The sequence below is a fragment of the Dromaius novaehollandiae genome, chromosome 21 (assembly GCF_036370855.1).
Source record: "Dromaius novaehollandiae isolate bDroNov1 chromosome 21, bDroNov1.hap1, whole genome shotgun sequence".
NCBI lineage: Eukaryota > Metazoa > Chordata > Aves > Casuariiformes > Dromaiidae > Dromaius > Dromaius novaehollandiae.
Window position 1 is genome coordinate 3,560,682 of NC_088118.1, and position 15,965 is coordinate 3,576,646.

The 15,965-nt window shown below is 57.0% G+C and overlaps 1 protein-coding gene across 3 annotated transcripts in view; it reads right to left on the reverse strand.

Moving 5' to 3' along the window:
• NECTIN1 (nectin cell adhesion molecule 1) overlaps positions 1-15,303 on the reverse strand; it is a 110,813-nt gene extending 95,510 nt beyond the window's left edge. Inside the window, exon 1 of one of the 3 annotated variants that reach the window (XM_064524257.1) lies at positions 14,393-15,303. In XM_064524257.1, the coding sequence (XP_064380327.1) occupies positions 14,393-14,474 (82 nt within the window). In that variant the 5' untranslated portion in view covers positions 14,475-15,303. The remainder of the gene's footprint in view (positions 1-14,392) is intronic. The other 2 variants (XM_064524258.1, XM_026108200.2) reach the window with 2 other exon arrangements.
• Positions 15,304-15,965: the final 662 nt, after the last annotated feature.

Here is a 15,965-nt window from a genome sequence, read left to right on the forward strand (position 1 = left end):
GGGCCACACAGCCGCCTTTCTCGCCCACAGAGTCCTGGGGCGCCTTTGTCCCACCTGGGGACAAAACCAGTAGGTTTCGGGGCTGAGGGCCCAGAAGAGGCTGGGATGGGAGGAAGCAGAAAGCATCCGGGGAGAGGTGCACCAAGGCTGCGTGGAGCAGCGTGGTGGTGGCGGTGGGGTAAAACCTGTCCTGCTAACTCGCGGGCGCTTCTCCTCCTTGCGCTAACCGTTCCTGGGCGAGCTGCTCCCTTTCCCGTGGCCCTGGCACGCTCGCAGGGATACAGGCCTGGGGCGCCCGGCCCAGCCCAGCCGGCTCTCGCCCACACCCGTGAGAAGCGCCGGAGCCCGTGCTGCCGCTCAGGTGTGGCCCGGCGCCTCCGGGCTCCCGCCGCGCAGGAGCAGCGGTGCCGGCCTGGATGCAGCCGCTTCTGCCGGCGCGAGACGGGAGGCAGGAGCCGTGGGGCAGCAGCACCCTGCCAAGGGGTGGCTGTGCCCGGGCGGCAATTTGGGGAGAGACGGGCTCCCTTCCGATGCCGTGTTCCCAACAGACAAGGGTTATCTGCAGCACCCCTTCGTCTGTGCTCCCTTTTCCGGGCTTTTTCCTGGATGCAAACATGTCAAGCACTGCCGCCTCGCAGAGAGCAGGCAGCTCCTGGCCCTCTCCTTGGGCTTATCTAAGGAGGAAATTCGCAGCTACGACCTCCCCAGCGGAGCAGAGGGCTTGTGCGAAGGCCCTGGCGTGACTCCAGTGCACGCTGCCCTTTCTCCCCCAGCCCGACGAGCCCTGGAAAGCCACAGCTTTTCCCTGCAGAACAGGTTCGGCACGGAGAGCAGCCGTGCCCGCTCCCCACGCGCCCGCGCAGCCCGGCCTGGCCCGTGCCCTCCCCCTGCCCCAATATCCTGCCTTTTATTTTATTTATTTTTTCCGTGCTCTCTTCCCGGATCAAAGCTGCTCCCCTCCCTGTATTACACACATTATTCAGCAGCTAGATAAGGAGCTCGCTGGCAGCTCTTTATTAATCCCACTGGAGGCAGAGAGCAGCGGAGAAAAAGGCCTCTGCGAGGCCAGGACAGAGACTAATGTTCCACGAAACACCTTCACAAAAGAGAGGGATTTTTTTCTCCAAAAAGTCCTACAAGAGGCATGCGTAATAATTGATAATTATCGAACTTTAAACCTCTCCATTCCTCTTTCCATCCTGACCATGTTTTTATAATATCCCTCCCAGTCCGAAACGCTCCCAGCCTGGTTTGCCAGGGTGTTTTGGGGGAAACAGCCCCAGCACCGAGGTGGTCTTGGAAACAATGCAGTGAGTCTGGTGAGGGATCAAGGCGCAGGGCCCGGGGGAGCCGCACAGCCCTGCAGAGGGGCTGCAGGCAGTCGCTGAGCTGGGGGGCTGGTGGTTTCTTGCTTTCACGCTGAGCTGCAGCACCTCAACCCCGAGTCAGCAGGGAGCTGGCACATGAGTCTCCTTTCCCCTCCTCAGTGCACCTTGCAGCTCCTTTGGCCACAAAAACAGATGTTTTTCTGTGGCATACACCTTCCTAGCAAAGAATTTCCCCAGTCCGGGACTACCTCAGAGACACGTGCATACTTCTAAAATCCTCATCTACCCAGGACGTAGACTAGAAAGCTTTTACAGCATAAAGACACTTGTTTAAATCCATCTGCTCTCAGAGGCAACTCGAGTGAGTGCTGTGTGATGGCTCACATGAGAAACTGGTTTGCTGGTTCACGGGGCCAGTGTTTGCACTGCGACCTGTCCCTTCTTACGGAAGGAGTTTTCAAAGTGCTTGTGCTTGCAACAGGCAGGGCATTACTGTTGTCTGCATCCTGCCACAGGGAAACCTGTCCACACTCCACACCTCTCATCAGCCTTCAACCCCCCTGAAGATATTGATCGGAAATTAGGAATAACCTCAGTGCAAAACCAGTGGAGTGAGAAATAGCAGGCCTTTGCAATGCAAACAGGCAAGGAAGCAAATGGACTACATTCACCCTCTTCCATTGAGTCAAACCTCACACCACAAACTCAGAGCAGAAGGAAACTGGGTCCAGTGTTTGCACTGACAGAGAATATTTGTGTATATATCCATGTAAAACAATTTCTTGCCTTCTAAAATCCCTGGGCAGGGAGCATGCTGACCTCGGCTGCCATGAAAAATGACAAAATAAAGGGGAGTCACCTTTCCCTGTGCTTTGCAAACAGTCTCCTGCCTGTGTAGAGTAACGTCTGCAGGATCCGTTGTGCAAGGTCCTATGAAAACACAGGGCAACATGAGCAGAGCAGAGAGGGACTGTTACCAGCGGCTTCTGACAAGAAAAGACACAGAGAGGTGAAGTGAGCTGGCCAAGGATATTCCAGGGAGCCTGTGGCAAAGCCAAGAAATTATGCCTGCGCTTCTGAATTCAGCCCATCTTTGCCATCACCTCCAGGCCATTCTTTAAGTAAAAGCTGATTCACGCCTGGTGGAAATCAGTGAGAGGCAGCAGGTATTCCCATTTCCAACAAGCGCGAAGGAGCCGTAAGGTACTCTGCAGGCACAGCAGCAGTTGGGATGTCAAGAATACAAAAAAATACATACCTAGAAAGAATGGTTTTAACCTTATATTTCCGAAAGTGAGTTTAGAGCTAGCAAAAGGTCTCAGATCGATAGAACAGCAAAACTGCAAATTGGAGTCCTCCCCTTAGCCACGGAAAGGGTACAGCTGAGACAGCATCTGTACAAACAGCCTGCCCACAGCCTCTGCCAGCGTGCCTCAGCTCTGACCTTGAGGAGCTGCCTTGAAGTGCAAGAGGGAAACTCCCCTTTCCTCCTTCCTCTCCCCTTCCTATGCAGCCCTTGGCGCTTGTCACCCAGCTGGGAGATCACTGCTGGTTTATTTTGCTTGGATACATTCTGTCTGGAGAAGAAGCTGAGTGCTGACAAACTCATTCCGCGCACACCCTGAGGAGGCATGCTCCATCGTGCAAGTAGAAAGCAAGTGGTAATAAGGGGTTTGAGAGGATTTTGCAGCACAGAGTTTGAGGCAAATCCAACCCTAGAGAGAGCTTAGCTGCCAGGCTGGGTCTGGCATTTCAGACCGTGAGATGCGAGTCCCTGTTCACGTCCTCCCTTATAAGCAAGCCTTTCTTCTCCTCTCCTGCCCCACAGCTGTACGTGTACTCAGCCTCATGCCCCAGAGACCTTCAAAGACTGCATTATAGGTTCTCCCCATGCAAAGTTTGGATCAATACAGCTGTCAGGCTTTGGCCACATTACCCCTGCTAATTGGAATTACAATAGGCAGACTGCAGCTTTCACTCCATCTCTCTGCTGCTTGTCATAATGTAATCAAAATTTCTCTTGCTCTCTCTTTATCACAGAGCGTGACGGGAGCAGAGGCACTGGCAGCCACGCGGCCTCCGGAGAATATAGATTCCTGTGGATCAGACTGGGACTGGGAAGCTTTGGCACGGTGGTGGGAAAACAGCCCTCCTGCAGGGGCTGCACGTGGGGCCCTGGGAGGGATGTGCCTCCCTCCTCACCCTGCCAGCCACCTCCTGAAGTCCTCCGTGGCTGTGCACCACGAGGCCCCAGGCAGAGCAGGGGGTGCCCGGGCAGGACGTGGCTCCCTGGAGGCATCGCCTCTGCGGGATGGGCCGGTCCCCACCTTGGCAGCCCCTGCTAGTGCCCTGGCTTCCTCCCACATCTCAGGTTTCGGTGCCTGGACCACCTGCTGCCAGAGGCTGCACTGGACCCGCACCCAGAGGTGCTCGTCCACCCCCGCAGAGCAGGAGATGCCTGCTGGCCTCTAGGGACACAACCGAACGGGGCGTCGTGGGATGAGCAGTGCTGCGGGCGCAGGGCCGTGATGGGAACTCGGCAGGAATGAGGCAAAGCCGGGTGCTTGGATAGGAAGCTGCTCCTGCTTAGCCCTCTTGCAGGCAAAGCTGAGATAGCGTCTGCAGGCTTCGGTTGGGTCAGGCTCCCTGCCACACGAGGTGCCGCACGAAGAAGTCTCTGCCCCAGCAAGCTCCCCGCTGTGCTGACTCACAAACTCCTGCCCACATCTTGCTCGCTGCTCCTCGCCCACGCGCAGCAGCCCTGCTGGCGAGAGAGGCCGTGCACGTCTCGCTCACGCCGGCTCCAGAGGCTCGCCTAATTTACGGAGCCGGGGTGATACACAGCGGGCAATAGATAGAGCAGTTGTGATTTGCTGATCGTTATCAAACGGCAGTAATGCAGGGCTGCATTAACCAGACAGGGGAAGTATCGGCAGCCCTGACCTACTCGGCTCCCCCGAGACTGGCCATAAACAAAGCTTAAATAATTAGAGTGCTTGGGCGGCGATGCCGCTTCTAAGTATTCTTCAGCTCACGCAAATAAAGGAAATAAATTCTTGGAAGGTGCCAGGCTGGATGGGGCAGAGGGAGGCTCATTTTCCACATCACTTGAGAGCAGCCATTATAAATCTCCCTGAAAGATGCACCTCCCCAGGCTAGCGATATTTTTAAACTCTGAGAGAGAGGGGAAAGAAAAAACACATTTTAGTATTTACACCACAGGCAAAAAGGGTATTTAAGAATCAGGATACATTTTGAAAGTCTGTTCCTGCCATGCCAAGAAATAAAGGAAGAATGATCTTTTTATAGTGTGATAGCTAGAAGTATTAGCCCTAGAGAAGTCATTCCTGCCGCCACCCTTCTGTTGTAGGCTGGGAAATCGGACTCCCAGAAGGACTGGTGGGGGGGAGCACGCGGATAAAGGCTCTTTCACTGGCAAATTGCTGGTTCAGTTCCCAACTGAATCGGTAGCAAATGCAAATAAGCTCCTCTGAATCCTGATGGGTGATTTCTGCACCGGCCCTGCTTGCTTGGTGTCTGGGATGACGTCCCATGGGAGCTGAGACCGCACGGCTCTAGGCAGGGGCAGGCTCGCGGGACCAGCAGTCTCGTCCTGCTGGGCCGGGGGTCCAGGCAGGTAAGCGGACCCGAGGGGCAGGGAGCTGCTGAGGGACGTCGGCCGAAGGACGTGTCCCCGGAGTTAGGGCCGGCAGAGCCCCACGTGGTGCTTTGTTTGCTGGAGCGGTGCTTCCCAGGCTTTCTGTGTGGCGAGGCCACCGGGGCGCCGGGCAGGGAAAGCCACACATCCGCTTGCGCAGCACTGCCAGCCCGGTTTTCGTTTCTGCTGCTTTCATGTTCCTCCAGTTGGTTTGTGCATTTCCGTCTATGTGCAGAGTGGGGAGGGGGGCCAGCTGCTTTTTTGGCAGCTACTTAGCAAAGCGTCTTGTCAGTGGCTGATTCCCGGTCAAGCAACCCTGTGGCACCATTCTGCCACAGGAGGTGTGATGATGTGAGCGTTCTCAGCCTTGCTCTCAGAGGACCCAAAGATAACCTGGATGCTACCAGAGAACTGTCTATCGCGGCAGCTTTCCTCCTGCTGAATTCAGTCCTGCTTCTAATTCCTCTTGGGACTTCAGGCACTGGGAACATTCCCCTTTTTACAAGCTGTGCTCTGTGCAAGCCTCTCTCCTTCCCATCCCTCCCCCCCCCCTCGCCCGGGCTGCTGCCATCCTCCCAACAAGATCCTATTCAGCCTGAATCAAAGGGATACGTGAACACACCCATCAGACATCAGAGCACCAAGCAAATCCCAAAACAGCCCGCCTCCAAAGATCAGCGCATGCTGTAATCACTCCCTCGGCAAGGAGATCCCAGTAAGTCCCCCCCCATCTCTGGGTCCTTGTCGTTGAAACGGAGCACAAGAGAGACATTTGGCAAGCTGGGTCCTATCACTCGTAAAAATCTCTTCACAGAGCTTACACACACAGAGCTCCTGGCCTCTCCCTGTTCCCCTGCAAGCCCCCGACCCCCTTTCCCTATGCGGCAGATGTTCAGAGGATGCCACCGAGATGGCATTGCTGCTGCCCTGAAGGCCTGGGTCTTCTTCACTTCCCTGCCTGCAGCTGGCAGGCAGCACCTGGGCTGGGCAGCGAGAGGGGCTGCCGCAGATGTCACAAGCAGTAGCAGCAGGTCCCCTTGCCCTCGAAGCACTCCTGTCCCTGCTGCCCCCGGAGACAGCAGAGAAGCCATGCGAAGCAAGGGGCGACGGGAGCGCTGGCAGCAGGCTGAACGTGCCTGCACAGGAGCAAACACCAGGACAGAAGTGGCAGCTGGGAACATGCGTGTTGATTCACGTGCTGGTGCACATGAATAGTCTTTCATAACCATGGCCTGAAAGAGAAAGGCAAGAAGCCTTTTCAGAAGCCTTTCGTAAGAAACCATGTGCTTTTCCTATATGACACAATGAGCACAGCACTTGCATTTGAAGTCGTGAGGATAGGTGTCCTGCAGGTTTAGACCTAGTCTGAGACTGCCCTTTCTTCAGCACCTATCACCCAGGTCTCAGCCCCTTGATACACAAAAATGAATTCATCATTCCAGGGTCAACTGAGGAGTCCTCCAGTGCGTCCAGCTGTGGGATGCAACACACGGACTGACAGCACCCAGCGGCATTGCCAGGGGAGCCGAGAGGGGTCTCATGTCCCAGGGAAACCGTGGCAGCTGGCACCAATTAGAGCATGGCAAGGATGCTGCGATGATACGCATCCCTCAACCTCAATGACCATAAATGGGCACAGCCTTGGTTCTCGCCTGCATCCGAAAGGCACCGCTCCCCGCAGCTCGGGGTCCCCAGCCGCTGCGCTGGTGTGGCTGACATGGGGAAGAGCATGAGCAGGCCGAGCAGGTAACAGCTTGTGCAGTTGTCTGCACTGCACACTGATAAATCACTAGTTGCTACCTTCATTTCTAGCCCTCATAAGCATCAGTTCTCAAATGACACACGTCTTGGCTAACTGAGCAAGGTGACATAGGCAAGAGCCCAGAAGTCAAAGGGTAAGGCCCATTAATTGCCTCTCAATGAGAAGAAAGCAGCCATGACTTGCAGCTTAATTCTGCAGTGAAGCCAAAGTATTCCTGCCTCCAAGCTTTCCTTGGAGGTTTAATGCACTGGTGCCACTGTGCACCCCTCTCCTGCCTGCCCCCAACATTTACTCTGCTGGGCAAGTAGCACGAGGCTGTTCCTGGTGCAGTGGTTGTAGCTCCTCAGGCAATGCGGGGACTTTAGCACACCAGGACGCCAGGACCAGCCCTTCATTTCTAGTCCCTGCCCAGTGGGAGGCAGAGGAGGTATTTCAAGGCAGGGGGAAGGTCCAGCACAGCTGTGGGTTTGGGTTTGGGGGTGAGTTATGACTCCATAGTGTGCTGATAACTCCTCCAGCCCCAGACTCTGGGATCCGCTGGCTCATTTGTTTGGGCTGCTCAAGGACGGAACAGGGTTCGTTCCTCTCTTGCTGTTCTCCCCTGCCCTGAGGGTGATAGCACATCTCGCAGGGCTGTATAGCACTGGGGTTTCAAGCTGCTCTGCACAGAAACCTGGGGAAGACTGTGACAGAGACCCTGACCTTTCTCCTGCCCTATCCACCTCTCCATATTTGCCTCCCAGTAATCCCTGCCCACCATGTTAAACTCTCCCATAGGTCTAAAACATCATGGATAGTTCGTAACCCCTGACTTTCCTAGGATACTCAGCACAACATCCTCTAATGACAGGCCTCTGCTCAGCCTGTCAGACCCCACTAGCCTCTTCTACCCATTAACATACAGTCCTGACTCCCTGACCAGAAATCTGCCCTAACACTCCCGCCTTGGGCTGCCTTTCCTGGGGATGGCCAATATGGCCTGTGAACAGCCTCTCAGCTGGTAAGCCCCTGGGTCCAGTGGGTATTTTGCCAGTGGATAAGGAATGAAACCCATTCCTGCCAAGTATGGGACCCCCAATACAGAAAGTAGATACTGAAATCGATGCTCCCCCCCGGATCTGCCTGATGCGGCTACTGACCCTCCACTGCAGTGGCCTGTGCTGGTACACTGTGTCTTTAGCCTCGCACAGAAAACAAGGCTGCTTATGCTCTCAGGTGGCCACAGGGCGCTCGGCTCCAGCCCCCTCGCGTCCCACACAGACGGGCCATTGTGCTCCGAACTGCTCTCGCCTGTTACCAGAGGAGCGACGCTGGATGCTGGCCACCAGCTGTGAGCTGCATGGGCCCTCTGCCACTCCTGGCCGTGCCTCCGGATGCCTCGCTGTCGCAGGAGGGGGGGAAATTGATCTTCCATGGGAAGGGAAAAATAGACTCAAGATCAGCCCACTTGTGGGGCTTTCCCAGGTAGAGAGGAAGTGCTAAGAACAGAGATGGAGGCAGAGTCCGCTTCACCAACCAGGCCTGGGAGCACCTGCTGCCTCAGAGCCAGGTGGCCCAGCTGGTACCTGCTGCATCAAGGCAGTGATGTGATTTGCTGCTCCTTCTGTGACATTCCTGCATGGCCACGAGCAGGTGGAGCCACTTTGCTGTTTCCGCTCCCATCCTACAGTTAAAAAGGCAGGTAGGCTGGGGTGGGGGTGTAAAACTGTCCTTTCTGTGTTACATCTTTCAGGGAGAAGGAGACTGGCACAGGTCATGCCTTTCCTTAATCTCTCTTCCCCCTGTGCATCTGCAGGTCTAATGAAGATACAAAGTGCTGCTGCACACCAGTCTCAAACTGGGACTGGCTCAAAGCCAGAGAGGGAGCAGAAGACAGTTGGGAAGACAGCGCTCAGAAAGGCTTTCCTTCTGCATCGCACCAACTAGCATCAAAGGAGGATTATAAGCCTCCTGCAGGGACAGCTTTGTATTGGGGGAATGGAGAAGAGACCTGCCACCAAGCTGGGTGAGTTTCTCCTATCCATCCCCAGGACCCCATGGGGAAACGGCAGAGCCAGGAGACTGCTGGCCAGACTCCTCCCTGGCTGCTGCCACCCCAGGCCTGTGCCACGCAGGGCACAAGCAGCCTCCCTGGCCTGGGACCCACCGTCTTCCTCATGTGGGCAAACAGCAAGGGGCTGAAGCTGTCTCTCTCCCTCTCATACTCATAGCTGCTGTTTATCTGCCTTGGGATTGCTGCTGGAGCTTTTATGGCACCAGCCGGTGTAAACAGCTGCATCAGCCCCCGGGATGGGAAGAACGAGCAGATGGACAGCAAGGTGTTAAACTTGCCACGCTTCCTTGGGCGCCCATGGAGGAAGAGACACATACAAATGACAGCACAGGGCAGATGAAATAACTGACTGCTGGGAATGACAGCCCTTGTGCCTGCAACTTTTTTGCTTCTGCTTTTAAGAGTGTGTTGGAGAGGAGATTGGAAACTCAGGCCTGAAACCCTGCACGGTGGAAGGACAGATATGTGCCTGGCTGGCTCCCATGGGTTCTCATTTACAGTCTAGAAGATGCTGTTCCTTTCTCCTCTGGATGATACTTCTGCATTTGAACAGCTTGGGCAGGAGTTCCCCTTCTGCTGCAGAGCTGCGAGGTTCCACATTGAAACCTGCCTGGGAGAGCGTGCCCGCGGATAGCCTGTCACCCCAGCCCGAACCAAAACCTGCCCTGAGAGAAGCAAAGAAAACTGGAAGGCGGGAGAACATCTGGTGCGCAGCAGCAGCAGCCACCAGGAGGAAAGCAGAGGGATATGCTGTGAGATGTCTCCTTCCTTAATTAAGTAAGTTTTCACCTGAAACAATCTGTGTTACAGAGCCCTCACCACAGCCACCAAGAGCTCCGAATTCTCCGTGCTGGGATAGCTGTGCTCTGGTAATTAACACAATAGGTGTCTCAAATGCAAACGGGGTCCCAGTGCTGGCAGCCGGCAGCACCAGCTCACCCTGCATCAGAGCTGCCCTGATTTAATCTGATGTATTGAAACAGTGAGAAGATCTCTAGGGGTTGCTCAGATTGGATTGCCTTTGTCCTTTTCTCTTCTTCCTCTTTTTTCTTTCCTCCTTGGTCTTTGCACCAGTAAACCTTGTCAGCTTGTGAGGAGAAATACTGAGAAAGAGCCACTGCAACCTCAAGCAATGACACCACAAGACGCAAACCTTGACTCAGAGGCCCTGAGGACTGTATCTGTCCAAGGACTTGCAAACTCATCCTTGCAGTATTCACAGGCAACCTGGCTTCTGCTCTGCCAATGCGTCACATGCCTCCACCTCGCCTGCCTGCTGGCAGTGCTGTGCAACTCCCCAGGGCGCCGGAGGTGGAAAAGAGCCTCCCCGCAGCTAGCAGTGGCCCAGTCGTAGCTGCGCCTCCCCCTTAGGATGGACGGTCCCTGCACGGCACCCAGCCTTAGCAGCAGCGGCAGAGGGCAAGGGGCGCTGATGGTAGCGTGGGCCTGGGAAAGCAGGTCATGGCAACCGGCTCTGCTGGTTCCCGCTGTGACTCAGCCGAGGTGTGAGCGGTGCCCGAAGGATCCTTCTGCTGCCTCCCTGTAAACCCGGCGGGGCGGCTGGTACAACGCGATGCACCCGGAGGAGGGGCGACCCGGGCGGAGAGGTGCCGGGCTCCGCCACGGCTGGCGTGGAGTCAGCCACTGGCTGGTGGTGAGCGTTCGCCTCGTGCTGCACGTGGTAATGCTGCTCTTCCTGCACCTTCTTCGCAAAGGGATCCACGTGCACAGGGCCAGGAGCCCGGGGAGGATTAACCCTCCCAGACCAGAGAGCAGGCAGCCTGAAGCGGGGCTGTCCCCAGGCTCCCCCGAGGCCCTGCTGCCCGGGGGCTGAGCTGCCTCTCCTCCCGGCCTGCAGCCTCACCCGCACTGACAAACACACGAGCTCACAGATTCACGCCAGGTTAAAACCCGACTGGTGGCTTCCACCGCACCAAGCAAGGTTTAATGAGAAAATACCAGCAAAAGACACACTCTCGCTTCCTGAAATAGCCCGACATTGCTGTTTCTGAGTGGTGGGTGGACATAGAGGGGGGGAAGGAAAAATAACAACCAACAGCTCAAATCGAGGACTGAATAAAACTTTGGCAACTTCTTGTCTTTTTGAAGCTGCTTCAGGATATTAAATCAGTGCTTCAGAGTAGAGGTGGACCAGAGCCTGCAGCAGCTATTCGGGCACTCCAGCGAGCTGTCCTGTCTCCCCAGAAATAAACTCCCTCTCCAGCTGCAGCCAAGCTTGACCTGAGGCCTCTGGGTCACTGCAGCTCAGTCAATGCTGCTTTCAAACACTGTGACGGAAAAACCCTATGTCAAAGCTTCTAACACCTCTCCAGCCCTCCCCTGCTGAGGATCTCAAAGCACTTTGCAAAAAAAGACTGTGAGCCTGAGAAGTAGCCCAGCAATAGCAGACAGGAATTTGTCCCCAGACGGGGGGGAATGTTTGGAAATAGAGGCCCAGATCTCCGGATGCGGGTCCAAACACGAGGTGAATGCCTCTTCTCTGCGTGGCTACATCTCGGCCTGTACCAAGTTCCATGGCAGGGATAAACAGGTTGTTAAAACTTGTAAAGCATAAATTTAACCCCGAGTGTTCTTAACCTCTGATGATCAGCTGCCTGGGATTTTTCATCCCCTCTACCCCATGGCTTTTCAGCAGGCCCTATTCATATTAATATCTTGATGCTCTAATGCCATAGCCTGACTCGATACCTCATTAATGGTTCCAAGTGGACAGGCAAGCAGATTTGCATGGCAGGCTGCAGGAACCCTGAATTGAATCCGTTCTGGACGACTGAGCTGATCACATTAAAGGCAATTTGTAAAGCAGTTTTTTATAAGGGACCTCGTGTAGTTTCTACGACGGGGAAATTTTATTTCCTTATCAGAAAAGCAAGCTAACATTGTCAGAAAGAGGAGGTAGTATACGTGGATGGGAACAGAATGAAGTGGCATTGATCAGAGGCGCGTGAAAGGTTTCCCAGAAAGCAGGTAGAAGATTCAAAGTGTCTCCTGTCTTCCTCCCATCCTTCCTGCGTGCTGGGTACTGAACTGCATTTTCCAACAAAGTCTGCAGCCACTAATTCACTTATAACAGAGGAACCTCAGTTCCCCTTTTCCATTCTCCTTGATAAGCAAGCCTGTTTGCATTTGGAGCTTACGTATGGCTTGCCATATATATATATATATACACACACACACATACGCATACATATATATATATACACCCTCTGTTGCTCTTGGCACAAGGCATTGCCAACTTGTGGAACTTCCTGCCTCAGTATCGCAGTCGGGCCTGCGGTTTCGTAAGGACTGTCGGTCTGTTGTGTTTCTGTGCAGCACCTGGCACAGCACTGTGCTGGTCCTCTGCTGCAGCTCTGTGAAATGCCTGCAGTATAAGTAAGTGCACAAACAAATGGAATGAATGACTGAATGAATAAGTACTGTAGGAGCAGCCGTTCCCCCAAATGCATCCAGTGCTGGACTGGTCCAGCTGTGAGTCTCACCCACACAGGCTTCAGGGCACTCGGTGATCACCGACAGGGGTTGGGAAGGATTATGTTCCCAGAGCGTTGCAGAGCTGGCTGCACCCTTTGCGTGGCAAGACACCGTTAGATGCACCAATGGCTTATCCCAGCAGAGCTGTCAGCGGGATGGTGCAAGACAAATGAGTGGGCTACTGTAGAGCGGCAGGAGACATGATTGCCTGACTCCTGGCAGCAAAGCATTGAGAATATCCAAAAACAGAGTAAGTGGGGAATGAGAGTCATCTTTAACAGGACAAGGTGAAATCCTAGGCTGCCCTTAGGGTCACTGCCTATGTCTCTCTTTGGTGAAAGCAGCTCCAACAGGGACAGGGGGGCAGGGGTGAGGGGGTTTCTTCAGCACAGTCACCACAGCGTTGTTCCTCCTCCTCTGCCTTTCCCAGAGTTTTTGGGAAGGGTTTCCTACACTGAGCTGCCTGGTGGAGGGAAGAGAGGGAGGAAGCCCAGGTGAAGAACTGCATGGAAAGTTTTGAGCCTCCTTGCAAGAGGCTTAGCCAGGCACTTGCCTGGAAACACAGAGGAGCGCAGGGAGCCCGAGGCTGTCCCTTCCATCACCGCTTTCCGCAGTGCACAGCAAATCCCTTTGTCCTGTGAATGCAGAGGCATAGCCAGACCTGTCTTCTCTCCACTCCGTAACCTCTCCCCTCTCACAAAGTCTCCCTGCTCTCATGATTTCCATCCCCCTGCCAATACAACCTGTGCCCCCTTTCACCCCTCTCCTCACCCACTGTAGCTGGACCATACAGTCGGTGGGCTTTGCCAAGCTCCCATGCTCGGTCCAGACCATCCCCTGCTGCGCAGGCACCAGGGTACCGCGGGCCCTGGCATTTGCTCCGATAGCCCAGACCTTGCCATCTGCAGCCACATTTCTGAATCACAGCCCAGCCAGCCCGGCTGCTCTTCGAGGCTGCTGCCTCAGCCCCGTCAGAGGAGGAAAGGGAGGCAATTCCACCCTGCCTTCACTGCAACTTCTCTCCAGCTGCAGACCCCCTCCCTCCGTGGGCACGGACTGCCTCCTACCCCTGCAGCAGGCTGGCGTCCTGGCCCTAGGGGTGGCACACGCACATGCTGCCACGCGCTCCAGAGCCAGCCATCAGGAGCCTAGCCTCAAAAAGGCAAAAAAATTGCCTCCCAGATACACTTCCCAGTTCATTTGCAAAAGCTGTAAGGCCAGATTGCCGGTCCCCCCATGTGAATGTCTGACAGCCGGCTCTGGAAAGCCCTCCAGGATGACATTAGCCCATTCTCCACTGGAGCAGAACAAGAGAGTCCCCCCACGAGGGCACTTCGCAAATCGTGTCCCCCACCTGCTTCTTACAGCTGTACTAGAGCATAGGGCTGGATGAAGCACTGGGCTGGAGACACACGGGCTGTTCTGCCACTATCAGGATAGATCCAAAGAGCGAGGGAGATGTCAGTCCAAATCTTTACCCATTTCATTTCCAGAGATGGATCAGAACCAGAACCAGGCAAGCCAAGTGCAAAGGCAATGCCAGGAGGGTCTGAAACCTGGGGGCAGTCCAGCCCCTCTGCAAAAGATGCCTGCGGGAAGCGTGTGTGTTGTGTGCATGTGTGTGTAGAGGATGTTCGGGATGCTGGACAGCTGAAACCTCCCTCTCTCGTTCCCAAACATCTGTGCTCATTACCCAGCCTTGTGGCTCCCTTTCCCGGGAAGCCTGGCTGCTATGCCGCGCTAGACGTTGCTCGATCCGAAAAGCAAACAAACCGCCTCAGCTCCCAGGACGCCGGAGCCCACTGCCTGCAGCTGCTTCCAAAACAAACGATCGTGTTGTTCCTTTCCAAGCCAAGGATGAAATCGGCCCGACTCTCTTCCATCCTCATGCAGATGCTTCCACACCTGCTCCAGACTCGGGCGCGCACCCCCCAAAAAGCCGCTGCCACCCGTCCCCGCCGCTCGCAGCACTTCCCGCGCCCCTGCTCCCCCCCTGCCCACCGCAGCCCTCCCCGGAGGCTGCCCCGGCCCCGCGGCGCCCCAAACGCCGCCCGCCGCCCCCGGGGGCACCGGCCGCCCGGCCGGCAGCTGCTCACCTGGTAGGAGCGCGGCCGCCAGGATGCAAACTCCGATAGTCCACCAAGATGCAGGGCAACTTGTCTGCAGCTGTGAAGCCATGAGAGTTCCTTAGCAGAAATGGGCAGGGGTCGGTGTGGCAGCGCCGCTGGGCCCCCCACCCAGCCTCCCCGCCCGCGGTGCTGTTCAGGTCTGCTTAAGAAAAAAAAATGTAGGTGCAGGAGGATAAAGAGGTGGTGCGCCCCGCAGGCAAGCCGGGAGGAGGAAGGGCGGCCGGAGGAGAGCTTCGCACATCCGCAGGGTCCCTGGGGCTCGGCGGGGCGCGGGGCCGCTCTCCGCGGGCGCGGGGCGCTCCGGCCGGCTGCGGGCGCCGGGGCAGCGCGGCTGCCTTCCTCCGGGAGCGAGCACGTCCGCAGAGCCGGGCGAGTGCGAAGGGGAGGGGAAAAGGGAAAAAAAAACCCGAATAAAAGCCAAAAAAAAAAAAAAAGGAAAGAAAAGGGGGGAAAAAAACCCCCACAACAGGCGAGGAAGAGCCCTCCGCGGGCTGCTGCCGCCGCTCGGACGCGCGGCGGGTCCCGTGGCTCCGGCTGGCGGGGCTCGGCAGCCCCCGCCCGCTGCCTGCGCTCGGCTCCGCGCCGCTCGGCTCCGGGGCGCGGGAGCCCGGCGGGGAGCCCGGCGGGCGCTCAGGCGGCGGCGGCGGCGGCGGCGGGGCGGCTGCGGCGCTCCATGGCCGGGCGCGGGGCTGGGCGGCGGGGGCGCCGCCGCGGCGGGGGGCGCGGGCCGGGCCGGCCGCGGGGCGGGGGGCGCGGGCTGCCCGGGCTGCAGGGCACCGCCGCCCGCTCGCACACGCACACGCACACGCACACAGGCGCGGGCGGGGCGCGGAGCGGCGGCGCTCGCCCTCTCTCCTCCGTGATGTCAGTGCCGAGCGGAGGGAGGGCGCAGCGTTAACTCTTTGCCTGCCCCGAGCCCCGCCGCCGCCGCCGCCGCCCCCCGGGCCCCGCCGGGCCCCCCGCCGCCGCCGCATCGCCCCTCTGCCGCCGCCGGCGCCTCGCCGGCCCCCGCGCCTCTCCCCGTGGCCTCGCGGCGGGCTCTCGCCGGCGGCTCGCGCTTCCCCGGCGAGGGCGCGGCGCGCTTGCGGGGCGCGGAGGGATGCGGCCGCGGCGCGGGGCGCCCCTGCGAGGGGAGCCCACCCTGCGCCCCCGCGCCCGGGGCTGAGGCTGCTGCTCTGGGTTTCATTCGTGGTGGCGGAGCGGCTGGGCCGCGTCTGCTGGAAGCGACAGCAGCCTGCCCGTTTAGTCATTGACGTGACATGTAAAGGCACCTTACATAAACCGTGTGTAAAATAGAAATAGATATCACATGGAACCTCGCTTTACGCTCATAAATATTTGTGCATGTGGATCCTGAGTAATATATAGAGTCGTCGTGGGGCCTACCAAAGGCAGGACCGCGTTGTGAACGCGTCCTGCGCGCCTAGGTAAGTGAGGGGATCCAGCAGCAGCGGAAGGGCTGAAACGCTGGAGGAGGGAGGCACCGGTGCTTTGCAACAGCCCTTATTATGTGCACGCAGACACAGCCGGCTTTTGTGGC